General features: G+C 58.7%; 1 protein-coding gene across 17 annotated transcripts in view; it reads left to right on the forward strand.

Moving 5' to 3' along the window:
• Window positions 1-26,661, forward strand: part of TCF20 (transcription factor 20) — a 187,781-nt gene that overhangs the window by 57,533 nt on the left and 103,587 nt on the right. For 4 of the 17 annotated variants that reach the window (XM_084955137.1, XM_021091435.2, XM_084955154.1 and 1 more), the window contains exon 2: window positions 26,203-26,253. The exons of 4 other annotated variants lie outside the window; for them this stretch is intronic. In XM_084955137.1, the coding sequence (XP_084811263.1) occupies window positions 26,248-26,253 (6 nt within the window). In that variant the 5' untranslated portion in view covers window positions 26,203-26,247. Of the gene's footprint in view, window positions 1-14,300; window positions 14,480-19,817; window positions 20,162-26,202; window positions 26,254-26,661 lie in introns of those variants that run through there. 9 more of the 17 variants (XM_084955138.1, XM_084955147.1, XM_084955139.1 and 6 more) reach the window with 8 other exon arrangements.

Raw genomic sequence — 26,661 nt, forward strand, 5'->3', positions numbered from 1 at the left:
TGCCTGAGGGTCCAGGAGACGGCGCTGCGGCGGTGCAGCGGGGCTGACATGTGCTCTGGTTGTGTTTCAGGTTAGTGGGGTGGGCGGGACCCAGAGGTGTGCAGTTAAAGCCCCGCCCCCCCCTTCCCACCAGGTGACCAGGGAGAGGGTTTATTGTGTGCTGGGAGCTCCCCATGGGCTGTGTATCTTCTGTGGGTCTCTGAGCCTCTCTGAACTTACTTCCTTGGTTTGGAAAGGGTACAAGCTATGGACAAACCCTAGGGCATGGGGCTGCTGGTAGAAGTTAGGGCCAGATGAGCTTGAGACGCTGGGGACTCCAGTGCTCAGCCAGGGCGAGGGTCCAGTGCCCGCCCCTGCTGTAGAGGATGTGGCTGTCAGCTTCCTTGGGGAGACGGACACCTGCTGCTCATCCCAGAAGTGAGGGTTTTCCTCGGCGGAAGTCCTGTGCCTCAGTGTGGCGCCGGAGTGGACACTGGGCAGCCCAGACCTGCAGCTGCTTGCCTCCCTGGGCACGGCACCTAAGGCCTGGGCCTCAGTTTCCCCCAGCTGTAAGAAGAAGTGATTCTCCCCACCTCATGGCATTGCTAGGAGACTTAAATGTTCATTGGAGTGCTCACCTGGCACAGGTGGCAGGCCCGAGCCATGGTGTGATTACAATAGATACAGACTGGCCTGTAGCGACGCTTGCAGCGGGGGCAGGGAAGAGCTCAGAGGGCCTTGTGGACATGAAGGCAGCGGGCTTTGTGAGCCAAGGTGAAGTTGAGTTGGGAGGGCCCGGCTGGACAGGTGGGCATCCAGGACCCAGGGTGAGATGTGACACCCCGCCACCTCCCCAAGACCAGGGCTCTCTCCTGAGCCAGCCACGTCAGCACCCACCTGGACACCTGGCCTCATCTGCACCTGCCCAGCCTCCCCACTTCGCCGCTGCACTGGGCTCTCCCTGCCCCTGCCCCAGTCTGTGTTCTGGTTACGGAGTTTCTGGGCGGGAATCTAGCACAGCTTTGATCTTTGCCGAGGGAGGAGGGAGGGACGGGCAGCTGAGGCCAGCGGGAGCTGACTGTATATTTTCTCCCGTAATGGGGTATTAAGTAGACAACCCAGATGGGGATCTCGGGCAGGAGGGAGTGGGTGCAGCCTGCTTTGTATCAGCCTGAAATATGGCCCCATCTCTGCCAAACCTCAAAGGATGCTACCTTGGGGCTGGCTGGGAAGCAGCTTTGATGTTCCAGCAGCAAGGGGACCGGGCAGATCTTCCCTGGCACAGAAGGGGCTGGGGCCTTGGCCCCAGCTGGACTGGAATGTGGCCTGCCAGGCTCCTGGGGGGCCGTGGGCCCCCTCCTCACGTTCTTCTTCCCCCACCCCACCGCTGCTTCCCTTTGTCCTTTTCACCTCCCCCTCCCCCCTCTCCCCTCCCCCATCTTCTTCCCCCCCCCAACCGCTTTGGCCTGAGCCACTTTGGAGCCGTGCACACCTCCTGCCCACAGGCCATCCCCCCCACCCCCCCACCCCTGGCATCCACGAGTGTCCCTTCAATGAAAGTGCCGAAAGGGCACAGGCCACAGCCACTGGCCCAGATACAAGTCCCGCTTGCTCCCTCACCAGGAGGCTGATTGTGGGGAGAAGGTGGTTTAAGGTGTGGACTGGGGCCAGAGCCTGGGATGGAATCAGGCTCGAATCAAGTTACCTGAATTCTCTGTGCATCCAGATTCGCGTCTAGAAAATGGGGACACGGTAATAGCTGCCTAGGGTGGTGGCGAAGGGGACAGCATGTGTGCAAGGTGCTTGGATCGCTGCCCTGTGAGGAGCAGGCCCTCTGGGAGCTACCAGATCAGGGCTCTGCACATTATAGACACTTAATACCTGTTTGCTGGAGTCTCCGTTTCTCCAACCGAGGGGAGAGGCTGGGCCTCTTGGAGCCTCGGTTTCCTCCCCTGTACGACAGTGTGGCTCACACTGCCCGCCCACCCCTCACAGGCTGCGCTGGGGGGGATAAAAAAGATCCTGGGGGATAGGCCTTGGCACATGCTAGTTTTCATGAATAATCCACGCTGTGTAGGAACCCCCTACCGTACAGGGCTGGAGAATGGGATGGGGCTTCGGTGGGGGGGCCCAGCCCTGAAGGAGCTTCCAGTGAGAGGTCGTGCCAGAGCTGCTGGCACAAGGGTGCTGTGTGCTCTGTGCTTGGTCGAGGATGCTGGGAGGTGTCCTGGGAGAGCCTGCCTGGGGCAGGGCCACCAGCAGGGCCAATTTCTTTCCTTCCTTTTTCCTTTCCTTCTTCTTCCCGCCCCGCCCCAGCTTCAGCCATCCAGGAATGCCACTAATGAAGGACCAGGGAACCGAAGGCTAGCTGGCGCCTGGCTCTGCCTCTTTCTGGCTAGGGACCTTGGCAAAACCTCCTCTCCTGGCCTTGGCTTCTCCATTTGTAAGAGGGGGTTGTTGGTGGCTGGCAGGTGGCATGGGAGCTCTTTGAGGATAGAGGTTGATCTTCTGAGCTCCTCCTGCCCCAGGGCTGGACACTTGGTGGACGAACGGGCACAGAGTGAGGAAGGTGGACCAGCCAGGTGGCTTTCCCCTTGGCCGCACCCTCCGCTGTCGGTGGATTGCCCAGGATTGTGAGAAGGTTGCCTCCTCTCTGCACCCTCTCCCCAGAGATCTCAGGCTTTGTCCCTCCGCAGGGGCCCGTCTGCCCTGTCCTTGTCGCTTCCAGAGACCCTGAGTGTGGTCTCTGCCAGCCTCAGTGCCAGTCCTCACTGCTGGGGGAGCCCTGCTTCAGTGTCCCCACTTGGAGAAGTAGCATTGTTATTGGTGGCTTCAAGGCTCCTGCTCCGTGAGGGGTCCCCTCCAACTCCCCCAAGCCTGGTCCCTTGTCTTACTGTCCCCTCAGCTGCCCCCCTGATGCCCACTCCGGGGTCAGGGGTCAGCGCCACGCTAGTGTTTCTCTCCAGTCCCTGAACAGCTCCTCTCCAAGGGGGCTTCCTCCGCGAACTCAGACTGAAGGGCTTGCCTGAGGCTGTCCAGTCTGGACCCAGATTTTGGGCCCGTTGGTCTGTCTTGCTCACACCAGCCCGTGCGGCTGCCCAGCCAAAGCCTCTGTGCGCTAGAAAGTTCTTCCTTGACTGGAACGGGAGTCTGTCTGCAGGAACGGCTGCCCATCTGCTCAGGTTCTATAGCTAGAAAGGAAGTCCTCCCTCCCACCCTGCGATGGCCTTCAAAGGGCCAAGGCATGTAGCCAGGTCCCCTCCCCCAGAGCATCCTTCGTCCTGTTCCCTCCCTCACTCCCCCCACCCCACTGCCGTTTCTGATAAAGTCAGGAAGCTCTGTCACCTTCAGCGGAGCTCCTGCCCACACCTCTGCCTGCTGAACCACTTTTTCTACTTAGAAAAACCCCTCTCCTAGAGTTCCCATTGTGGCTCAGTGGGTTAAGAACCCAACTAGTATTCACGAGGATGCACGTTCGATCCCTGGTCTTCCTCAGTGGCTTAAGTATCTGGCGTTGCCTTGAGCTGTGGCGTAGGTCGTAGACATGGCTCGGATCTGCTGTGGCTGTGGCTGTGGTGTAGGCCAGCAGCTGCAGCCCCAGTTGGACCCCTAGCCTGGGAACTTCCATATGCCATGGGTGTGGCCCTAAAAAGAAAATTTAAAAAGAAAAAAAGAAAAGCCCCTCTTCATCTCACTTCTGGCCCTGTGCACCTGCCTCTCCCTCTGCCCTCACCTTGCAGGTGAGCTCCTACTTGGAGGGACCAGGCCAGCTCAGTCCGAGTCACCTGCCCGCCCAGGGCAGGCCCCACTCTCACCCTGTGGTGGCGGCTCTGGAGTTCACGTCCGCCTCCCCCACCACCTGAGGGCCCGCCCGTCTGCCCGCCTGGGGCCTGGCACAGAGTCGGTGCAGTCAGTGCTCAGGAAAGACTTGTCAGGACCAAATGAAGGAATGAAAGACTTTCAGAGCAGCGTTTCTGGCTCTGCGCACTCAGACCCCACCCCCCTCCTGTTCAGACTCCTCCCAGTCGTGAAGAGAGACCCTCAAGCTTCTAAGTCCAGCTGTTGAGGCTCCCACATCCACCTCCCACCCAGCCTTACCTCTAGCCACCTGCAGCTGTACACTCACCCCGCCCCCTGCCCCCACACTGCCCACCACGAATGCAGCAGCTATTTCTTCTGCCTACAGTTCTCCGTCCCCTGCCCTGGGACCTTCCTTTAGGGAGATGCCCCCACCTCCATCCCAGGCACCACTCCATGGAGGTCACTGCTGCTTCCTTGGAGGCCCTTCCTCTCTGTCCCAACCATAGCCCCACACCTGTGCGCTGTCCTGGTCGTATTTGTGGGTGGGGCCAAGGCAGGCCCAGTGGGAGTGGACAGTGCAATGAATCGCTCAGTGAATATGGAACAGTGCAACTGAGGCTGGGGCCTTGGGGAGTGAAGGACCTGGTGGGATGGGTCAGGACGGAATGTTCGAGAAGTGGGCAGGCAGAGCGGGCCGGGTGAAGGCAGCGAGGCAGGTCTGGGTGAGAGGAGTGTGGGGCACATGGGCCCCAGGCTGGACGTGGTGGGGTTCTGCCACCAGCCCCTGCCCAGGCCGCTCCCCTTCAGCCACTCAGCCCTGCCCACGCCCCGGCCCTGGGACCCTCAGGCTCCCTGTCAGCCTGGCCTGGAGGCTCCAGCCTGGGAGTCCTGAGATCCCCAAGTTCTAGCCCTCGCCCCTGAGTGCGACCTTGAGTGACCCTCCCTCTCTCTGGGCCTCAGTTTCCGCATCTGTGACACAGTGAGCTGGACCCTAGTCAGCCTGCGCTCTCTTTGGCCCACGTGGTCTCCCTCCCTCCCTCTCCTCCTCTCTTTCTTTCTCTCCTGTCTCTCTTTCTTCCTTGAGCCAGTATTAAAAAGAGGAAGCATTCACATAAAAATCCAGATTTCGGGCTTCTCCTGATAACAGAGCTGGCTGCCACCGGAGGGCTTGAGTAGCTGGGTGGTCCTGGCGCTTGGCCACCTGCCCAGCGGCTGACCAGAGGCCCCTTCTGCCCGGACCCTCTCCTTGGAGGGCAAGGTTTCAAAACCTGCCTCGAGACAAAGCGCTCTGGCTGCGGTCCCCCCCCCCCCCCGCCCCGCCCCAATATTCCAGGCAATCTGCCTCGTTTTAAAATTCCTTCGGCAGCCCCAGGCCCAGCGGCTTCTCCCAGCGAAGGAACGAGAGGAACGGGGCCGCGCACGTGACTGAGCTCTGCGGCTGGGAAGGCTTTGATGTTGCGGGATTTCAGACGCCCCTCCCCCTCCCCTCCCCCCTCCTCTCCTCCCCCTCCATTCTCTCCCCTCCTCCCCCTTTCTCCCTCCTCTCCCCTTCCCTCCTCCCCCTTCTCCCCTTTCCCCCCCACTTCCTCTCCCCTGCTCTGCTCTCCTCCCCCCTCCTTCTCCAGGTGTCTGCTAATTGCCTTCCAATCCTGACGTTTACAGGCCCGGCCAGGTCACCCCAGGAGGTTGAATTTTTGGGGAGGGAGCTGCTGTGGGTGGGGTGGGGAGGTGCCGAGGTTGGCACGTTACTGACCCGGGTATTGGCAGGAGAGAGAAGAAGCCCTAACCCGTGGGGGTTGTGTCCACCGTAGAGGGGTGCCCCCCCCCCCCCCCCCCCCCCGCCCCAGTCCTACCTGTTCCTGAGTCACCCACCCCTGCCAGCATCTTTTATTCATGAGGTCTTAAGACCAAGTCACAGCCTTTTTGTCCTGGGGGGAAATGGGGCCTGGGGTGTTGGAGGCCCCCTGGGAGGAGGGGGGAGGGAGGGAGAGATTTGGGGGGGAGATAAGACCAGGAATGTAGGAGTGGGCAGTGCTGAGGGCAGAGGGGGTGCGAGAGAGGCGGTGGGCGAGGCTGTCAGCACCCAGAGGGGCTGGATGGAGGGGAGGAGAGGGGCTGGGAAAGGACCCTTTTGTCACCTCCTGCCTGCCCTCTTCTGCCCAGCGAATGTTCTCTGGGATCCCTAGTTGGTTGCCCTTGGGGGGTCCTGCCATCCGCCCACCACCCCTTCCTGTCTGTCCCAAGCTTTCTAAAGGCCGAGCCCCCCCAGGCCCATATCCAGATTCGCCTGGTGGCCTGGCAGAGCCTCCCTTTTCCTCCCCACACACAGCCAGGGGTGGGGTTGGAAGGAAATCTTGGTGTTGGGGGGGGTCCCCCCACCCCCCACCGTCCCCCATGTACTGGTCCACAGGTATGGAGGCTGAGAACACACCAGAACACACCACTCCTCCGTGTGGGGTGGCAGCAGGGTGGAGTCCCGGGTGCCAGGCTGGCTGGTTCCCACGGGCCTGAGGAGGGTGATCTGTGCTGTGGGGGAGGGGCAGCCACCTGCCCAGCCCCCAGGCTCTGGCCTGTCCCTGCTCTATTTTCTGTGGTTAAATTTGTCCTCCTGGCAGGCATATCCATGAAAGGCAAGGGCAGAGACTAAGCAATTAGGGCAAAAATTGTAATTGTGCCAGCTGGCCGGCGGGCCTACTGTGTGCCCAGCCCCTCCCAGGGGCAGTGAGGGGGTCGCCTGTCCTGCTCCACCTGCAGATGAGGAGCCCAGGCTCAGAGAGGTGCCAGGACTCACATGGTCACACAGAGCCGCCGCCAGAGCCCAGACCCTCCTTGCCACCCCCACCCCCACCCGGGACCCGGGGCACTCGGGTACCTCGTGCTGCCCAGGTGTCTGGTCAGCAGGAGGGCACAGGGGGACTTTCCACTGTGGAGTCACCAGGAGTGCTCCTGGCATCTGCCCGGTTTCCCTCCCCGAAGCCTCAGTCAGTAATGCGTGGGCTCCTGCCTCTGGGTGCCCCCCCTGCCGGGCACCCCCAGCCACAGTCAGCCTGTCGGGGTAGCTGTGCTACGCCCATCCTCACCCACCCTCTCCAGAAGACCCCTCCCCATCCAAGGCCGCCTCCACCCCTCAGAGGAGTTGCCCTGGGAACTCCAAGCAGAGCGCTTGGCCCTCCTGGCATTAGGGCCTCTTGTGACAGGTGTGTGCAGGGGCCTCAGGGGCTTGGTTTGCATCCTTATCAGCTGTGTGGCCTTGGGCAAGGCATTGTCCCTCTCTGGGCAGGGGAGAAATGGGGACACTGGAAATATCTTCTCTCTTGTGGGTTTGTTTTCAGTTAAATGAGGAGATGGTAAAAAACAACAAAACCTCAGCCCTTGGTACAAATATGAGCAGTTGCCTTTGCACCCCAGTGCCCGGCCTTGAACCTGGCACATGCTCCCCAGCGCCTTCTCTGTGCCCTTCCTATGAGACCTTAAGCCAGGAATGGTGGGCCCTGCCTGATGGTCCCCGGCTGCTGGGGGCGGGGGGGAACAGGGAATCTAGGCTGAGAGACAAGAGGAATCACACAGGAGATGTGTCCAAATTCCTTGGCCCACGTTTCTCTGGCCACTTCTTCCCGAGTTCCCCTTCTGGGGTGGGGAGGGGCACTGCCTGGCTTCATAGGCTTGGCTTTCATGGCACTGGGAACTGCCCCACCCCAGTGCCCCGCCTCTAGTCCATGGAGAGTGCCCAGGAGGCTGTGGGGGATGGTGGCAGAGGCCCCGAGGAGATGGGCCGTCTCATCTTGGAGCTCACTCCTCATTCTGCAGCTCGATGGATAGGACCAACCCCCTCGCCAATATTTGGGGAACGTGTCCCCTAAATATGTTTTTCTGTCTTCAGCCCCTGGTCAGTTCTGCAGTGGGGTCCTTGCTGATGGTACCCATTTTACAGACGGGTGGCGTCCTTGCCCAAGGCCACCCACAGCTGGACTGTCCAGTGTGAGCACCTAGGCCTGCCTGAGTCAGTGGAGGGGTGGGGGCATAGGTTCTGGAGCGTGAGTTCAGATTCTGCGTGCTCCCCCAGCTTGCTCTGTGGTTCTGGGTGAGTTGCTGCACCTCTCTGAGCTCAGTTGCCCCATCTGTAAGAGAGGGGATAATAATAGCATCTCCCTTTGGGAGGAGGCAGTGCAGTCACACATGGAACACCTGGCACGGAGTAAGTGCTTGCTAAATGTCAGCTGTAGTTGTTGCTGTTTTTATTATTATTTGACTTGAAAATTCCCTCTGTTCCACGTGCTCCTTCTACAGTAGTGAAGAGCTGAGCTGAGTGAATGGGGACCAGTCCTCCTGGGTCCTGACCCAGCGATATCACATCTCTGAGCCCTGCTTGGGGCTGGCAGCCCCAGGGCCCCCTTGTAGCCAGGGCAGTGAAAAGCTTGGCCGTGTCTCGGTAGCCTGGCCAGGGCCCTGTGTGGGGACGGGGGTCTCAGCCCTGCCTGGCCTGCCTCCTGGCTGACAGCTCGAGCACCGTGAGCTGGCTGCCAGCCAAGCTGCCTCCTCTCTCCGGCTGGCTGGCATCCCGGGCCTGATGCCAGGGGGCCGGCTGGTGGGCAGCAGCTCGAACGCCGCAGGGCTGTGATCCCAGCCAAGAGGCTCCGGGCAGGGCTGGGTGTTGGGGCCTCCAGCCGCCCCACGCAGCCCTTGGGAGCCTGGCACAGCTGCTCCGGCTCTCAGCACCGCCCCCCAAGTCGGTGCCTCTGAAGAGCTGGAAAGTGTGGATTCGAAGAAGCAGCCATGAAAAGAGCACAGCCGGGCAGGTCCACAGTGGTGAGCCGCTCACAGCCTCCCTTTCCTCCGCTGGAGAAAGGAGCCAGTTGTACCTCCATGGCCTGTCTCGCAGGGTCAGACATTTAACCCATGCTCACTGATGCCCACGTGTCTAGGGCCTATGCCGGGGCCAAAGGATGCAGCCTGGCGTTAGCTGCAGCCTGGCTGATGGTGACGGTCACAGTGAGTCTAGGCAGTCCTGGGAACGCACCAGACACTGCGTTGAGCCTTCTACAAATAGGGGACTTCGCCCCCACTTTATAGATGAAGAAACTGAGATGCTGAGACGTTCATACAGCTGGAGAGTGGCTATGGTGGGATTTGAACCCCAGCAAGCAGGCTTCAGAGCCCACACGTCAGCGATGCCGAGGGTCTGGGCGTGGAGGGAGGCCGGAACCATGTGGGGAGCCGGTTGCTCTGCCAAGAGCAGGAGGAAGCAGCGCAGAGGCGGAGGATGTGGGGTCGGGGCTGGAGGCTGCACAGCACTTCTGCCAGCAGCCGTTCATGGCCTTTGAAGGCCCAGGTAGGGAGGTGAAGAAAGGCTGCTTTTCCCTGGCCTGGGGAACTTCCACACATGCCGCAGGTGCAGCCAAAAAAAAATAAATAAATGAAAAGAGAAGAGGCAAGACAAGCTTCTTTGAGGAGGTGCCCTTTGGGCTGCGACCTGAATGACCTGAGCCAGTTGTGCAAAAACCTAAGGGAATAGTGTCTGAGGGAGAGGGAACAGCCAGGGCGAAGGTGCTGAGGTGGGAACAGGCTTGCAAGTTGGAGGGAGGGGAAGGAAGGCCCCTGCCTCGGGGGTGGGGACGAGGAGGGCCGGGCGGCTCGCCCAGGGCCCAGGCGGCCACGCAGGCGTCTTTAGGTGTGACTGTGGTTTCCCTCAGAGAGGAAGTGCAGGGGCCAGGATCAGGAGGTCTGGCTTGAGTCCTAGGCTGTGTCCCGCCCTCTCCTGCAGCGCCTTCCCCCTCCCCGTCAACTTCCTTGGTGGCAGTGAGGGTTCCTCATGGGGACCCCTGCGCCATGACTAGTCGTGTTCTGCCTGGGTCCCCTTGGGCAGCCTCCAGTCTGCCAGCTCCTGGATGTGCCATGTCCCCGGCCCAGCCCATCCTGCTGCACGGCAGCCACTGCACACCCTGGGGCCCTTCCTGAGCACCACGCCCATGCCCTCAGACCAACCACATCCAGTCAACCGCATCCCTGGTTTGTGTCTCTGGCTGCAGACAGCCAGGCACTCACTCTGCCTGTCCCCGAGTATGGCTGGATAATCCAGGTTTGGCTGTGGGACCGCAGCGCACCGCCGCCCCCCTCCGAGCCTTGTTGTCCTCATCTGTACAGTGGGGACATCAGCGATGACCGGGTGGTTGGCCGCGAGGCTTAAATGAGATAATCTTTATCAAGTCCCCGCCAGGAAACTAGCCTCGCCTCCATCAGCGGCCGCTGTTGCAAACAGGAATCCTAAACCCGTGTGACCGCTGAGCCCAGCACCCTGGACAGCAGCGGCCTGGCCCTGCCCTCTCCCCGAGTGGGAAGGGACGCTGCTTTCTCTGACCTCCATCAGCCTCCCTCCCGCTCCCAGAGTCTTTAGTCTTCGGCACAGTCTGGTAATTAAAAACCTTCAAGGGGACTTTATTGAGTTAGCATTAGTTATTTTGTCAGGCTGGGAGAGCGAGAGAATTATCTGTCCTCCGGGAGAGGGGGCTGGGGCGGGGGCCGTGGGCTGAGATTGGCAGGTGCCTGCCTGTGCCTTGAGCACAGCGTTTGTGCTCTGTTAATGCACCGCACTGCAGGCTTGGTGGGCAGGATGCTGGCAGGGGGTGATTCCCCACCGGGAGGCGCATCCTGCGGGGCTGTTCCCACTTACCAGCCCCTTCCTGGCTTCCGTCCTAGGGCTGATAAAGCTCCTGGCTTTCCAAACAAGCCCCTGCTGGAGCCCAAGATGACTGCAGGCTTGGGGAGGCAGGGGGTGGGGGGCTCTTTTCTTCTTGAGCTGGGGTTTGGGGTTTGAGGCCAGGCTAATCAGCCTCTTTCCTCCCTTCCCAAAGCCTGAAAGTGCCTGCTTAGGGAGTCAGGCCAGGAGCAGCTGGGGCTTGGAGCGCTGTGATTTTGGGCAAGCTCCCTCACCTGCCTGCCCTCCCACTGCCACCTGTAATATTAGAGCATCCTTCTCCAGGCCGTCATGAGCCATAAAGGAGGTAAATGTCAGTTCCCTTGTCCAGGAGAGGACCTGTTTTCAATGCCCTAGGGAAGGAGCCATCATTTACCCCTTCTGTTTGTCACTCACTTTGAGATAAACACAATAACCTTGCAAGATAGGTGTGGTCAGTCTGTGTTTCAGAGGAGCAAACAGGCTCAGAGCGGGGAGGAGGTTTACTTAGAGTCTCAGCCAGGAGTGGGGAGGCTGGGCCCAGACCCAGGTCTTTCCCTTGTTAGAGGAGCTGGGAGCCAGCTTTTGAACCTGTTGAATTGCTTGGGGGCAGGTGTCCAGGAAGCATACTTGTCAGCCTCCTCCAGGGCTTGGGCCCAAGCAGGAGGCCTTCTGTGGGCAGACTGGGCCCCCGATTCATCCAGGCTTCATACCCTGCCCTGCCTCGTTCCAGGACGAAGTCCAAGGAGAGCCCAGAGCCTGACTCCCTAGTCCATCTGCCCTGCCTACCAGGGCACAGTGCTTGAGAGTCAGGCCCTGTCACTCCTGGTGGGTAGTGCCAAAGGGAGAGGAGGTGTGGGATCTGGAGCCCGGGACACACCAAGCACGCGTCTGTGCCACCGTGGTCAATTGGTCATTCAGTAGGACTGCCCTAGAACTGAGCCTTCACTGGGGCTAGCCACAGGCATAGGTACCCTGGAGCAGAAGACAGGGTGCAGAGGATTGGGGGGGCTGGCCTGGAATGGGTTGCTGGGGAAGTGAAGTCTGAGAGTTTAACCGAGGTCCGGTCTCCCTCAAAGTCATGGGACCCTGTGTCTCACACATGTGGAGTTTTGCAGCTCACTCTGGCCTCCTTGCCCTCTAGGTTGCTGTCAAATGTCCCTTCCTCCAGGAAGCCTTCTGGGATTTTCCCAGGATGACTTGCTGCCCACCCTCCTGGCGTCCCACAACTCCCCTTGGTTCCAGTTAACATGCTGGGATGTTATCACCTTGAGGGCAAGGCTGGGCCCTGGCTGGTCCCCAAGTCTTTCAGAGCATCTGCTGGATCCCAGCTAAGTCCCAGCCCTGCTTCAGTTTTCTCAGAAGTGAGTCCAAGGCATGGGACTGTTGCTTGGGGACTGTAAGGGCAGAAGCAGGGCGAGAAAGTGTCCTTTTACTGTCTCCTAGCGTCTATATTCCTGTTCTCATCGGGAGCATTGGGGCCTAAACACCCAGACATAAGATGCTGCCTGTGGGACCTGGGGGAGCTCCTCCGTGTTCTCTCACCCCATGAGATTACGGGTAGAGAGCTGGACATGCAGGAGGGATGTGAGTATCCGTTTCCCTCTGTGCTTCGTCTCCAAGCCTCGTTTCCTTAATCTGAGAAATGGGTGGAAGACCCCTTGGTTCTTTAATGCCCGTGATACTTAAGGGAGGGGTGCTTTGTGACAGATGCCATGCACCTGCCCAGGTCAGACACCTCAGGTCCACAGGGGGAGGGTGACAGCTGGTGTCCCTGATGCTGACCGGAGCTGGCTGCAGCTGGGGAGGCCAGGGGCTTGAACCACATCCCTCACCTCCGTGGTTTAAACCTGATTCTCTTAATCTGTCTGTGCCAAGAAGGAATTGAATCGAGCTCCAGACCCTCACGCAGCCCCCTGTTGCTCACTTTGTTAGGCTGGACCCATGTTTTTGGATGTTCTTACAGGCTCCGCCCCCTAATCAGATCACTGGACCAGGAGTCGCGGACGTGGGTTCAAGAGGCCCCTGCTCAGCACCCCATGGCCCAGGGCCCTGCCCCTGCCTAGCCTGGGCCAGCCTAGACAACCTAGCCAGGTAGGGGCCCAGCCCACCTGGGCCCACACTGGGCCCGGAGTCCTGCCCCCCAGCACATGGTCCCTCCCTGCTCTTACCTGATTCCCCACATGGAGGCCGCTTTCACCGCACTGCTCACCAAAGCCACTCTCGGCCTCATCTGTCCACTTTGGTCCAGACTCCAGTGGAGGGATCCCTTCCCCCACCCCCTGACTTTCTCTTCAATGACTGCCTCGTCCCGGAAGCCCTCCTCAACCCCCAAGGCCATGGGGGAAGGCCGCTTCTCCTAGGGCTCGGGCTGGACGGTGGTCGCTGGCTTACGGATGTTTCCTCCCGTCAGACTGAGCTCCTTGACCAACACAATTTTATCATTTCTGGATCCTTGGGCCCAGCACACAGAAGGCGCTCAATAATTGCCATTGCTTGTTGGGCAGCATATGAGAGCAGGGAGAATCTTAAGGACATTTCAGAGAAGAGGAGATGGAGTCCTGGCGCGGGGAGGGCCGGGGCGGGTGGACTGAGGCTGTGTGGCGGAGGGAAGAGGGTGCTGGCTTTGCATTCTTCCTCCCCCCCCCGCCCCCCAGGACAGACTCAGCTGGGCCGTTGACGTCACCTCTCTGAGCCTCGGCTTCTTTATCTGCGAACTGGCATCTTCAGTCTACTTCCCGTGGTTGTACTGAGTTTGAACCAGGATAGGGTAAGAGGGGCGTTTTGCAAAGCCCCTGAAGATGCAACTCTTCCCAGAGCTGGTTCGGGAGCCTCAGGGTCAGGCTGGGCAGGAGGTTTGCTCTGGGGGCCTGGGCTCAGGGAGCCTGTCATCTTCCTTGAATTGGCAGCTTGCTGGGTGCTCCCTAAGGACAGGCCAGTGTCTCATCTTTAGACCCAGTGGCAGATGCCTCAGCCAGAGCCCGTGGGCTTGGGACAGAGGTGTACTCCCTCTCCTGGCCGCCCTCTAGAAGCTAGAAGCTGTCTCCACCGGCATTATCAATGGCCACACTAGGGGGAGCGGGTCCCCTCCCTGTGCCAGGCAAGGGTCAGGTGTGGCCCAGTTTCAGTGGACTGCCCCCTCCAGACCCCAGGACAGGCCCACGGCAGCCTTCCTTCACCCGAGTCCCCTTCCCAGCCCACGTTTTTATATTTTAAGCAGGTGAAAGATTTTCATGGAGTTCCCATCGTGGCTCAGTGGCTAATGAATCTGACTAGCATCCATGAGGATGCAGGTTCCATCCCTGGGCTTGCTCAGTGGGTTAAGGATCTGGCGTTGTCATGAGCAGTGGTGTAGGTTGCAGACGTGGCTCAGATCTGGTGTTGCTGTGACTGTGGTGTAGGCAGGCAGCTGTAGCTCTGATTTGACCCCTAGCCCAGGAACCTCCATGTTTGGCGGATATGGCCCTAGAAAGCCCCCCAAAAAAAGATTTTCATTCCTTTGTGTGTGTGTGCCTTTTCTTTTTTTGGCTGGGATTAGCTGGTCCCTAGCTGCGGGTTTGCTCAAAGCTCTGTTGGTGTTAAGAGCGCATCAGACAACTCATGCTGTGTGGCTTCTCGGGGGCCCTGAGCCTCCTGCAGGGCCTGGGGCAGGGGGCTCTGGGGCCAAAGTGGGAGAAGAGGCAGGGTGAGCGAGTCGACCCCCACCGCAGGCCTGAGCCACCTCTAGCCCTGTGGTGGCTCAGGTTCAAATGTCCGCCAGGCCTCCGGGCACCGCCCCCCCGGCAGGCCCCGCCCCCGGGGAGGGGCTCGGGCCTGGGCTCCGCCTCCCGCCGGCGCCCCTGCCCGGCCCCCGGTCCCCGCACAGCAGCCGGCTGCGCAGGGGGCGCATGCGTGTGGCGGGAGCGAGCCGGCTGTGGAGAATTAATATTCCTGGAACATCGCCCCGGCCGCCTGCACACGCCGAGGAGAATATTACGGCGATTAGCGGTGGGAGTTCGGCCTGCACGCAATATCTGGATGGAGAATTCGGTGTGATTAATCTGGCGCTAAGTAGCAGCCTCCGGGGTCCGCGGGGCTCTGGCATGTTTGGAATGGGAAAAGAGCTCTGGAGCGCAGCGATTCTTCGGGGGGCTCTTTGGGGGTCTGCCAGGGCGGCAGCTGTGCCCGGGGCAGGCTGCAGGCCCCGGCTGGCCCCCGGCCGTGCAGATCACCCCGCGTTTGTGGCCCTCGGCAGACTGCCAGCCGTTGAAAGTGTGCTCCGTCCAGAATTTCAGCCCGCGCCTTTCTTTGCTCTTAGCCTCCTCTGTTGTCAGAGCCTCGGGTTCAAGTTGGGGCTTCACCGCCCTTAACGCCACCTTTCTGGGCCTCGGTTTCTTTAGCCGAAAAGTGGGACATGTGACTTCTGTCCCGCCCTCTTAGGAAAGAAGGACTATTATTCCCAACTTATGGAGCAGGAAACTGAGGCTGTGAGCATGTGCACAGCAGGGCGGGGCCCCGTACTGGTATGCAGATGTTGGGGATTATTATTAATAATTCTACTAATAACCTGATTTCAGGAGCCACCAGTTCCTTCAGTTTTGTCTCTGTGTTTGGAGCTTCTCAGTATGTTGGGGGGAGGCGGTGGCGGGGAGAGAGTATTTATCTTACAGACCTGCATCTATAGCCCCATCTGTAGAATGGGTATAAAAATACCTCCCCTTGGAGTTTGCACTGTGGCACAGCAGGTTAAGGATCCAGTGTTGTTTCTGTGGCAGCAGGGGTTCAATTCTCGCCCAGGAACCTCTATATGCCATGAATGTGGTGATTTAAAAACAAACCATCAGACAAACTGCCCTGAAGTAGACTTCTGTTTTAGGATTGTTCTGGGGCCATCCACAAGCTAACTCAGGGTACTGATTGGAGGTATGACGAAGCTGCTGGCGGTGATGTGGGTCTGAGGGGATGTCTGCCCGGCCCTGCTTCCTGTCCCTTGACCCCCGTTGTGAGGCCTCATCAGGTGGAAGCACACCGAATGCCAGGGCTGGAAGGGCGCTTCTTACTCTTGTTTCTCAGCGTCTTCACTTTAAGGAAGAGGAAATTGGAGGATCAGAGATGGCACAAGGCCTGCCCGAGGCTGTACTGCAGTGGCAGCTTCGAAGGGTGATCGTAGTCCTTGGAACCCGCCAGGCCTGGGTTGACTTTGGGAAGGGCTTCCTTTTTCTGAGTCTCTTTCCTCCTCTGGGGAGTGGGGCAGTCACACCCACCAGCCTTTGAGGCTAGAACAGTACAGTGGGCCTGGAGCAGAGCAGGTGCTCTGCTGGGAGCGGGAGAAGGTCTGGGTCTTCCGGGAGCCAGCGAGGCTATCTGACGGGGTGCCAGTGCATGTGACTGGCCTGCCCTCTCCCTGCCCAGGGAGCTGGACTTGTCGGAAGCTCTTGCGGCAGCAGAGCTCAATGGTCGCACTTTCCGCTCGATGGCTTCAGGCCCTGTGGACTATTTCCAGATCTGATGTCTGACCTCCATGCACCTCACCATTCTACCCAGAAATGGATACTGGATCTTCCCTCCCCCTCTCCGAAGCAGGCGACATAATGGCCTTTGAAAGGGGGTTGGTTTGTGGTTTTCCCAGGACTAGAGTGGTCTGTGGTCTCGAGCAGCTGAATTTGAGACCAAGCTTTTCACATTTTTTACTGAGCTCTAAACTGGCTGGGCACAGCATAAGGCGGCAGGGGTCACAGAGAGCCGGGCAGGGCTCCGGGAGGTTGGCTCTGCGTGCACCGCTGACTCCCGAGTGCCTGGAACCGTAGGAGTGCAAGTCAGCGTTGCTTGAATGAATGCTTGTGTGCTTGACTGGGTGGATGGAGGCACACATGCATAGGGGAATGGATGCGTGCTATGATGAGAAGGAGTAAGGTGTATTGTGGTGTAGATAGCCTGGAGCTGAATCCTGGCTCTTTTTATTAGGGGTGTGACTTTCGGCAACTCATTTGAGTTTCCAGGGCCTCAGTTTGCTCATCTGTAAAATGCGGGTAATGGTAATCCCTCACCAGGAGGTAGTTGTGGGACTCAAATGAGTTCCTAAGAAGCTGAGACAGGGGTGCATACAACAAGTAAGTACCATTATTGTGTCATTGTCGTTATAACTGGAACTCCCGTTGTGGCCCAGCAGAAACGAATCTGACTAGCATCCATGAGGACGCAGGTTTGATCCCTGGCCTCGCTCACTGGGTTAAGAATCCTGTGTTGCTGTGAGCTGTGGTGTAGGTCACAGACGTGGCTCAAATCCCGTGTTTGCTGTGGCTGCGGCTGTGGCCAGCAGCTATAGCTCTGATTCGACCCCTAGCCTGAGAACCTCCATATGCCATGTGTGCAGCCCTAAAAAGACAAAAGCTAAAAAACTTGTCATTGTCATTAAAAGTATTAAAAGTATTCTGACTTAGGGCTTACAAGACGAGGTAAAGCCATAGCTCTGCCACTGTCCTACCACGCGACCTTGGTTAAGTCCCTTCCTCTCTCTGGGCCTCAGTTTCCCCATCTATAGAATGACTGGGCCAGATGATTCGAACATCCCACCTAGCTCAGTTGTCCTGGTCTGTGGGCCTTTATTCAGGGCACCGTGCTCAGCACAGAGGCTTGGTGCTCATGGAGCCCTCTAGCTCAGTCACCATGCTACCAAAAACTCATGTTCCCAAACAGAGGTGACAGCGTCTCCCTCACCCAAGTGCGCTGCTGAGTTTCTGCTTTGAAGTGTGCCTTGCCTTTGGGGCGTTGGGTGCCCCAACTCTTTTGTCAGTGCATTTGCTCCCACCCCCTTCCCCTGAACCTTCCTGACCCAGCTCACACACCTCCTCCTCCAGGAAGCCTTTAAGGCTGCCTCCCCCAAGCCTTCGAAGCCTCTTTTCTGCATCTGGGGCTCCTGACTTATGATCCTACGTTGCCCCCGTCGAGATGTTTGCAAAAAAGTTATGGAATAACCGCCCGTGTGTGTCTATAGAGGGGATTGAAGGGAACCTGTATTTATTCTGTATCTGCCAAGGGCCTGGCTCTGTGCTGGGTACACTCATATTCCTTGTCTGCAGTTACCCACTCAAACATTCAGTGCAGTAAGGTGTGTTAATTATCCGGCTTCGAGAGTGGGAACTGAAGTTCACTGAGGTTGTGTTGGAGCCCAGCCTATGCGCCTCCAAAGCCCACTTCCTTCCCACTGTCCCGGCGCATCTCTCTGAGACTCCTTTCTGTCGTCTGTGGCACGTGGCAGGCCCAGGTCAGATAAAGTAATAGTGATGGCAGCTAACACGGATCTGTCTCTGGCCGCACTGATCTAAGCATTTGGCACCCCTTCTTTCATGTAACCTCACGACAACCTTATAAGGTAGGTTCTGTTCTTATACCCATTTTACAAGTGGAGCATCCGAGGCTCAGAGAAGTTAAGTAATGTGCCTGTGATCACACAGGAAGGAAGTGGTGGAGCCAAGATTTAAAACCACGTGCCTGCCGAACTGAATTAAAACTCTCCAATTCACGGTGTCAGCCAGCCTTGCCTAGTTTCCTCAGTGCATATTTCTTGAGTGCCCACTGTGTGTAGGCACCATGCTGGGGCTCGGAAGACAAAACAGACCCTGTCTCCTTGGTTGGTTTAGCAGCCTGGCTGCGGAGGCAGGCAGGTTCTGCCGGGTGTGGCGAGGGTCAGCACTGTGCTGAGACCCTCACAACAGAACTGCTGTTATCACCCCCACTTCAAAGGATGAACAGACTTAGAGGGGTCAAGTGGCTTGTCCAGGGTCACACAGTGAGTTGGGAAGACGGGATTTGAACATGGAAAGCTGCATCTCGCTTGGACTCAGGGGTCTGAAAATGCTCTTCATGCAGATCTTCATGCAGCCAGAGAACAGATGGAGGTGGGGTGAGGTGTTGCAAGCAGAGGGAACAGCACGTGCAAAGGGCCGGAGGCTCAGGAGAGAGCTTGGTTTGCTTAGGGAACCAAATGGAATGTTTCTTCTGGATTTCCTCCCAGGTGTTTGCATTTGCATGCACATCTTTTGTGCATAGGATCGATTTACTTGCTATAAGGCTTTACTGCGTGCCCGGTGTGGATTCCACACCATGTCAGGTCCTGGTGTGGGGAGGACTGGGGCAAAGCATGGCCAGAGTCCTGAGAACTGAGGTGGGGACATTAGCTCCAGGCTGCAGGGAAAGCCCAGGAGAAGGGGAAGTACTTTCTAGACACTGGGAACAGCCTCATGTCCTGCCTCTAACCCTGACATCCTGGATGTGGGAAGGATGAAATAAGATGACTGGAGCCTGGTGCTTAGTAGGACCACACCAAATGCCAGGCCCAGAAGCTCAGATGAAGTTATGAGCCGAATTAGGGGCAGCCAGTGGTCAGCAGCCCAGATGCTCTGTGGTGCGGGGGGAGAGGGTGCTGCAGTGGGACTGGCACACTGGGGTCTTGCGCTGAAGAGAGCACAGCAGAGTGAGTTGTGTGGCCTCTCATCTGAGAGCAGAGGCTAGAGCACCCGCAGGTTACTTCAAGACAGCAGGCACCCAACAGGCTGGGGATGGTCTGGGCAGCTGTAGAGTAGGAGACTCAGGCCAAGGGCATTGCAGGCCCAAGGATCTGGCCATGGTCTGGAATCCAACCACTGGACACCAGGGCCTCTGGCCCCACTATATCTTGGGCCTGTTTTCCCATCTTGACACAGGGCTTTGCCATCTTACCTCTTAGGCTTTGCCATGGAGTAAGGGGGAGTATGACTGCCTGGTGCTGGGACTGCACATAGTAGGTGCTCAGCCCATCGACCTAGTACTGCTAGCCACATGCTGAGGGCAAGCTGCCTGCTGCTGCTGCCACCCCCGAGATGGGATTTGGGGTGACAGGGACTGCTCCATTCTGCCAGCCTCTATTGATGCCCATCTTTGCTGCAGGGGGCAGGGGGGTGTTGGCCTGCGCTGAGGAATCAGACCCAAGGCCTTGACCCAGCAGCCAGGGAAAGGCTTCAGAAAGCCCTGAACTGCCTGGCTGGTCCTTTCCCTCCCTGTTGGGCCCACACCTCAGTTCCCAGCTCATTTTCCTGCTGCGCTGCCTCAGGGAGCCCCTTCCCTCTCCGAACTGCACCAGTTTTCTCGATCAGCGCCCAAGGTACTGGGTGCGAGTTCCTGCACACAGTAGGTGCTTCAGGACTGGTCACGCTGTCTTTTACTCGGTGGGCTCGGAGACCAGCAGTAAGCTGTGATTCTCGCCTGCGGTGGGCGGTTGCCCCTTTTAAGCCATTCACTCTGGGGCCAATTATAAATAGACACATAATCGCCCCTATCTATAGAGATAAAACATATTCTTCGGAGATGAGCTACCCGCCCCTCCCTTGCCCCCCTCCCCACGCTGGCACACGCTCTCCGCGGTTGAGGGCGATGGAGGGATCGGTGCTCCCCTCCCTCCTCCATCCATCCCCTCCTCCCCGCTGCTCCTCCATCTCCACTCTGCAGAGGTGAGATCTGGCAGGGGCAGTGATGTCAGAGGCTCGGCTGATGTCACCGCCCCGGCCCTGTGACTTCACTTGCCGGCTTGGGCAGGAGGAGCCGCGAGGAGGCTGAGAGGCAAGAAACTGCCCCCTTTCCTTCTCCTTTTTCCCTTTCTCTGTCCCCAGCCTCGCTCGGGAGTTGTTTTCCTCGGGCCGGTCGCCGGGCCGTTGGGGGGGGTCTGGAGCAAGTGCCAGGAGGGCTGCTGCTGCAAAGGTAACGCGGCGTGCGCGGCGCCTCTCCCTCCGGTCACGAAAGTTTGCTCTGGCGTGCGAGGCGTGCCCGCTGGGCGCTCCGCCGCCGCGCTGCCCAGCTCGAGGCTCCCGGGGGGGCAGGCAGGGCCAGGGCAGGGCGGGCAGGGGCCTCCCGGGCGGCCTTCACTGCCTTGTCCCCATCAAAGGCCGCAGCTGCTCGAGTGGCGGCTGCAGCTTTGAAACTGCCATAAAGAGCGATAGAGGGAGGGGAGCGCGGGGGATGTTCAGAGCGGTGCCCGGGAGGGTGGCTGGGAGAGGAGGGGTGCCGGGGGCTGCTCCGGGAGCTCGCGGCCAGGGCGGCAGCGGCAGGGGCGTGAAGGGCAGGGCTCTGGGTCAGAGTCCCAGGGGCCGAGTCACCATTGGTGCCCTGGTCCTGCCTCAGGTCCAGCCAGCGGCGGCCGGGCTGGCATCCCAGCGGGGAGGGTGCAGGGGCTGCGGGAGGCGGGCAAAGGCTGCACGCCCCCCCCCCCCCATTATTTCCAGGCATATTCTTCCACCTCCAGCGGGCCATTTGTCAGCGGTGATTCGGGACAAAGGAGGGGGCAGTGGGTGGTCTGCTCCAAGTTGGGCGAGGGGCACGGAGAGCGCAGGCCGGAGAAACGCCAACAATTAAGAGGCAGATCCAGAGCTTTGCTCATTCAGGCTGTCGAGGGAGCCGTCATTTTGTGTTAGCGTGTGTGTGTCTGAGGTGGGAGGAGGAAGAGAGGGGAGAATGACAGGAGAAGGATTATGACATTGTGTTGTCTCTGTTTGTGGTAAATGCAAATTTGGCACCAGTAGCTTCCCGGGAAAAGCAGCAGCAAATAACCCAGGCCAGGGCCTTGGCCCAAACCCACCGCCGGAGCCCGTGCAGGGCGGTTTGGGCTTTTTCCCCCCTCCCTTTTTTCTGTCTGGCGTGTGCTTCTTCCATTTATTTTTACAGTGAAGTGCTGGAGACAGACAGGCCGGCATGGCAGGGAGGAGCTGGCCCTCCCTCCTCCCTGGCACGCCAGCCCCCTCCTCACGCTGCGGGAGGCCGAGGCTGCTCTCCTGACCCCCAGCCATTGCCACATCTTGGCTGCCTCCCTGCTAGGGCTCTCTGTCCGCAGCCAGGGTCATGGTCCCGTCCTTCTCTTAGCCTGGGTGGCTCAAGGTCTCAGGAGGCTACTTCTGCCCACAGCTGCTTCCCAAGGGTAACCAGAGACAGAGAGCTGGGGACTGAGGCTGAGATGGGGCTTCGAAGATACCAGGCCAGCCTTGGGCCTGCCCCGTGCTGCAGTGGCAGCCCATCTACCCAGGAGGCTGGCAACGGGTTCTGTGGCCAGGTTGGGGTTGGCAAAGTGTCCAGGATCTTGTCTCCTCCAACGGGCCCATGAGGGCAGAGAGCTTGAGCCCAAGCTGGACTGGGAAGGAACTGCAGCCCACAGCCCGGGCTGCAGCAGGGCTCAGGCAGGGGCGCAGGTGATCAGTCTTTAGAGGGTGGGGCCTTACTAGGGCCAGGTCATATGGCTGGAAAAATCTGAGCTGAGAAACCAAGGCAGAAGTCCTCTTCTGAGGGGTCAGGGGAAGGCTGTGGCCTCCAGGGTCAGCCTGTCACACCCCAGGCCTCAGGCCGTGGCCCAAATTCTACTCTTCCTTCCCCAGGAGCTGGTTCCTCACCTGGACCTCACCACCTCTCTTGTCTGGTCAAGTCCTTCTGGAGTCAGTTAAGCTCCTCTAGAAAGCCTCCCCTGCCCTCCACCTGGATGGCCTGGGACTAACTCACCCCATGCCCCTCTCACAGTGCTGATGGCACTGTGGCCACTGCCAGGCCCTTGGCTACAGGGATTTTTAAGGCACCCTGTTGGTGCTCCCAGTGCGTGCCCAGAACTGAGCATAGCGGTCTGTGCCTGGAAGCCAGGGGAGCAGATCCAGACCTGCAGATACCCCTGAGGCCCCCAGGATGGAAGCCACCCCGCCTCACACCCTAGAAGGGGTGACGGGCATACTTCCTTCGGGCGAACCCACCCAAAGGGGATTTTTCCCCATGGAGCCTGGCATGTGAGGACAAGCTGCAGTTCTGCCTGGGACGGGGAAGTGTGTCTCAAGCTGGAGAGTCCTTGGGAAACTGATGGTGGGCTTGTTCAGCTCCTGCGGCATTGCCTTCAGGTCCTGGGCCCACAGTGCAGTGCAGGGGAGCCAAGGGCTGTGTGAGGAGCTCATGCCCCAGAGTCTTCTCTGCCAGGTGGAAAAAGAAGGAACAGTGGATAGAGTCTCCTCAAGGCCAAGATGCTGGGAGCACCAGGCAAGGTTCCGAGTGGCCAGCCAGTGCATTTCACCCAGCCCAGGCTCACAGAGCCTGCACACTTGGGGCTGTGTGCCCCTCCTCCTGGCATGTATCACTGGGGGAAGCACAGCAAGCCCCTTCCTCTGTATACCCCCGATCTGATGGATCCCGGGAGCCCTGGAGTCAGATAGTCCTGAGCTGCACTGGCCACTTTCTAGCTCTGTGACCTTTGGCAAGTTACTTAGTCTCTCTGAGCTTCAGTTTTAAAAATCAGTGACCTGATAGGCTTGTTAGGGGAATTAAGGAGACTGCCAGTGCAACAATGCCTGTATACAGCAAGTGCTCAATTAATGGCAGCTGTGGTTATGAAGGAAGTGGCTGTGCCAGCAACCTAGAGGCACAACAAAAAAGTTCGCCCTGGAGTACTCTTCTGAATTCTGACAAGTCAATCAAGAAGGGCTTCAAAGAGGAGGTGCCTTTTGAAGGCCTTGGAAAATGAGTAGGAGTTTGCCAAGCTAAGACTGGGGAGGATGTCCCACCAGAAGGAAGAGCAAGACCAGAGCTGCAGGTGTAAAAGGTCAGTGGCCATGAGTGGCTGAAGCCCAGGAAGGGGAAGGGGGCGAGGGAACACTGGCTCGGCAGTGGAGCCGGTTCTGGAGGAAGGGAGAGCCTGACCTGATGAGGGTGGGCAGGTTTCACACAAAGCAGGCCTGTTCTAGCCCCTCCCAAAACCTGGCTTCTCAGGCTGGCCTTGCGTTGGGACAGCCTGGGGTTCCTTTCGGAGCCTCCTGGTTTCCAGGACCGGCCCAGGCCCCACTCTGAGCAGGGGCCAACACTGCCAGGGAATCAGAGTAGACACCTGGTCCCCAGCTTGGGTGAGGGTGCCTGGAGCAGCTCTGTGGCCTCAGGTGAATCACCTGCCCACTCTGAGCTTTGTTTTCCTGGCTGGGGTGACGATTAGGGAAGATAACTCTCTGCAAGCAGTCAGCCCACGGCTCTTTAACAACTGTTAGCTTAATGAAAAGTCAGCCCAGGGGAGGGAAGGCTCTAGCATCTTGTACCTGTGGACCAATCACTTCATCCTTCTGAGCCTCGATTTCCCTAGCTGTAAAATGGGGGTGGTAGTCATGCCTGGTAGTAATAGCTAACACTGGAGTTCTTGCTGTGGCGCAGCGGGACTTGTGGCGTCTCTGCAGCACCAAGACGCAGGCCTGATTCCTGGCCCCACATGGTGTGTGAAAGGATCCCGAGCTGCTGCAGCTGTGGCATAGGTCACAGCTGCGGCTCGGATCTGATCCCTAACCCAGGAACTGCCGTATGCTGTGGGGCAGCCAAAAAAGTTAAAAAAAAAAAAATGCTAACATTTCTGAGCACTTACAGTGAGTCAGGCAGGCTCTGTTCTAATTGCATAACCATGTAGTAGCTTATTGAATAATATGGTCTCACTCTGCCTAAGCTGCAAGGATCTGGGTGGGGTGGGCAGGGCATCCCAGAAGCCAAAAGCATGCAGCAAAGAGCCCCAGAGATTGGGTGTTTCCTGGGGGAGTTCCCTGGTGGTCCAGGGACTTGGTGCTTTCACGGCTGCAGCCAGGGTTTGATACTTGGTCTGCGAACTGAGATCCCACGTGCCACTGCACTCAGCAGGCAAACAGGTTAAAAAATAAACTGGCCTCCCACTAGTGTGGGCAAGACTGGAAGGAACTGGACAGCAGGGGGTGCGGCGTGGAGGACCAGCAAGGGCCTGCCCAGCACTGCCAAGGGCACTCTGCCCATAGACACACTGTGAGCCAGGCAGGGCTCACCCTGGGCCTTGATTTTCCTGTCTGATAGGGGCTCAGGCTCACTCACCTCTCAGGGGTGGCGATTCTCTCATCTCTTTGATTTTCTTGGATGGCTTCCATGTAGGTTGTGACTTGGGCGGCATCATCTGTGCATTGATTTTTCCAGAAAGGATGCTTTCTTCCCTTCCCTTCTGCAATCAGCCCACAGTTGAGAAACTTCGGTACCCAGCCTTCCCACTGCTCGTCCCGCCCCTACCAGCACACCACGCCTGGGCTGAGGAAGGGGGCGGAGGGGGCCTGGCGAGATAGCGGCCCCCAGGATGTGCACGGTTTGTGGGGAGAGCCCTGGGAGTGGGCGTATACAGGACTCGGGAGCCACAGCCAGCCCACACCTGGCTGTGTGATGCCGAGCTGCATGGAGACCCCAGGGCTCCTTTCCTCTCCTCCTCTCCTCGGCTCAAGCTTCGGAGTCAGACCGCTCACCCCTGGTTCCGCCGTGTCTGTGCTGGGTGATGGGTGCCCATGGTGCCCATGTCCCTGAGTCTGCTTGCTCACGGGACAGGTGATTCCACCTCAAGGGGCATCTGGGGTCAGAATGATGGAATCAGCACTTAGGTGTGAGGTCACAGATTAGACACTTGTGTGGATGCAGCCTCCCAATGCAGGGGATGCTAATGCCCCCCTTTCACAGCTGAAAAAGCTGAGGCTCTAGAGCTTAGGGAGCCCTCTCAAGGCAGCATCGCCCTCTGCCCTCCCTTTCTTTTGTACACTCCATCTACTCCCCAAAATGGGTTGAGGCTGATTAGAACGCTCCCATAGGTAGCAGGCAGGTGAAGGGAGTCCAGAGGCCACGCGGTGGGGGGAGGAAGGTTGGGGAGACACAAAACCTGCAATGAGGTAGTAGCCATGCCAGCCTGTCCCGGCTTGCCCACACGGGACATATCGGGAGTGGGAAGAGTGGTCATCCGGTGTGGCGGGGAGGGGCGCCCCTCACGGTCACGGTCCTTGAGGACACGCAGTTGCTGGTCCCTCTGCTGGGGTGGTTTCTGCCACCCTCCCTCAGCCAGGGCATGGGGTTCCCTAAAGGGCTCTGCGTGTGGGTTCAGATTCCGGCCCTGCCGCCCATCGGCTGGGCGATCGTAGGCTGATGGGTTCTTGTTCTGAGCCTGTTTCCACACCTGTGGGTGGGCTTGGCTGTCGTACTCACCTCCGAGGCTTCTTGTGAAGATGACCGGAGTTAATGCCGGGAACTCATTTAGCAGGGTTCCTGGCATGCGTGAGAGCTGGGGGAATGTTCTCTGTTGTCAACCCCTCAAAGCGGCTCAGGTTCTCCTGCAGGACACTCGGCATCTCCTGAGCACCTGCTGCGTGCCAGCACCAAGTCCAGGGAGCCGAGGATTCAGCACTCAGGCCCCTCCTGTGCCCTGGGCTAAGCCGCCAGCCTCAGGGCCTGAGGCTGAATCTGCGGATCTGCCTGTAGGGGGAACAGCCTGTGAGCACTGGTGTGTTGGCTCCCACTGCTGGCGTGACAGACATCCTGATGAAATATGTCACTTTAAAACACTTTGAAAAGAAATGTTTGGAAAGCTTTCTTAACCCCGTGGGGGCCGTTAAGTAGCCTGAACTGTTGTCAGGGTCTAGTCTTGGCTTTGAGACGACTTACCAGAGACCCTCCCTTGCCTGGGCCTCAGTTTCCTCATCTGTAAAATGGGGCAGCAACTGCAGCAGGCCCAGGAGGGCTGACCTGTGGGAGGCTGCTTGTGTGAGGTGTGCTGTCTCAACTCCAAGGCACCTTAGTGCTGTTAGGATTTTTCGGTTCTGTTTCTGGTCATTCCTGGCATGGTCACGGGCAGATGCCAGTGCGGTGTCGTGCTGGACGCTGGCCCCGGGCATGGCCAGCAGTGGAATGTCTGCTCTGCACTCCGGGGCTCCCTCAGGAGTGACTTCACTAAAACCCTTGAATTTTGTGATTTCCAGAGAACGCGGAAGGCCCCTCAGGCAGCCCGGCCCCTTCCAGGGGAAATGCTGGTAAGTGTCTTGTCTTATCTGTTGGTTCGTCCCATAGATGTTTTTGGAGCAGCTCCACAGGCTGAGGGTGATGCAGGAGAACGGAGGTCAGCCCTGCCCTCAAGGGCTCAGGCCAGGAGGAAGGGTTTGAGAACTCCACCCCCAAGTGACCAGACATCCAAGGGTCAGGGGTGGCTGGACGCCAAGCCTGGGCTTTTCCGAAGATGCTGAGCCGTGGGGCAGTCGGCAGGGTGGTTTATGAATGAACGTTGACTGTCTTCTCCGCTCGGAATCCTTTAGCGGCTCCTCCTTTGCGTCTGGGGTAGAGTCCCCGAGCCCTTCGTGGTCAGCACTGTCTTGCTCCAGCTGCATCTCCTGCTTATTCATTTCACTTAAATTGCACTGGCCTCCTTTTCCTTCCTGGAGATC

Source organism: Sus scrofa, chromosome 5 (genome assembly GCF_054392235.1).
Source record: "Sus scrofa isolate SSC_HxYL_T2T_F1_AM1 chromosome 5, Sscrofa_HxYL_maternal_Yorkshire_Landrace_v2.0, whole genome shotgun sequence".
Taxonomy (NCBI): Eukaryota; Metazoa; Chordata; class Mammalia; order Artiodactyla; family Suidae; genus Sus; species Sus scrofa.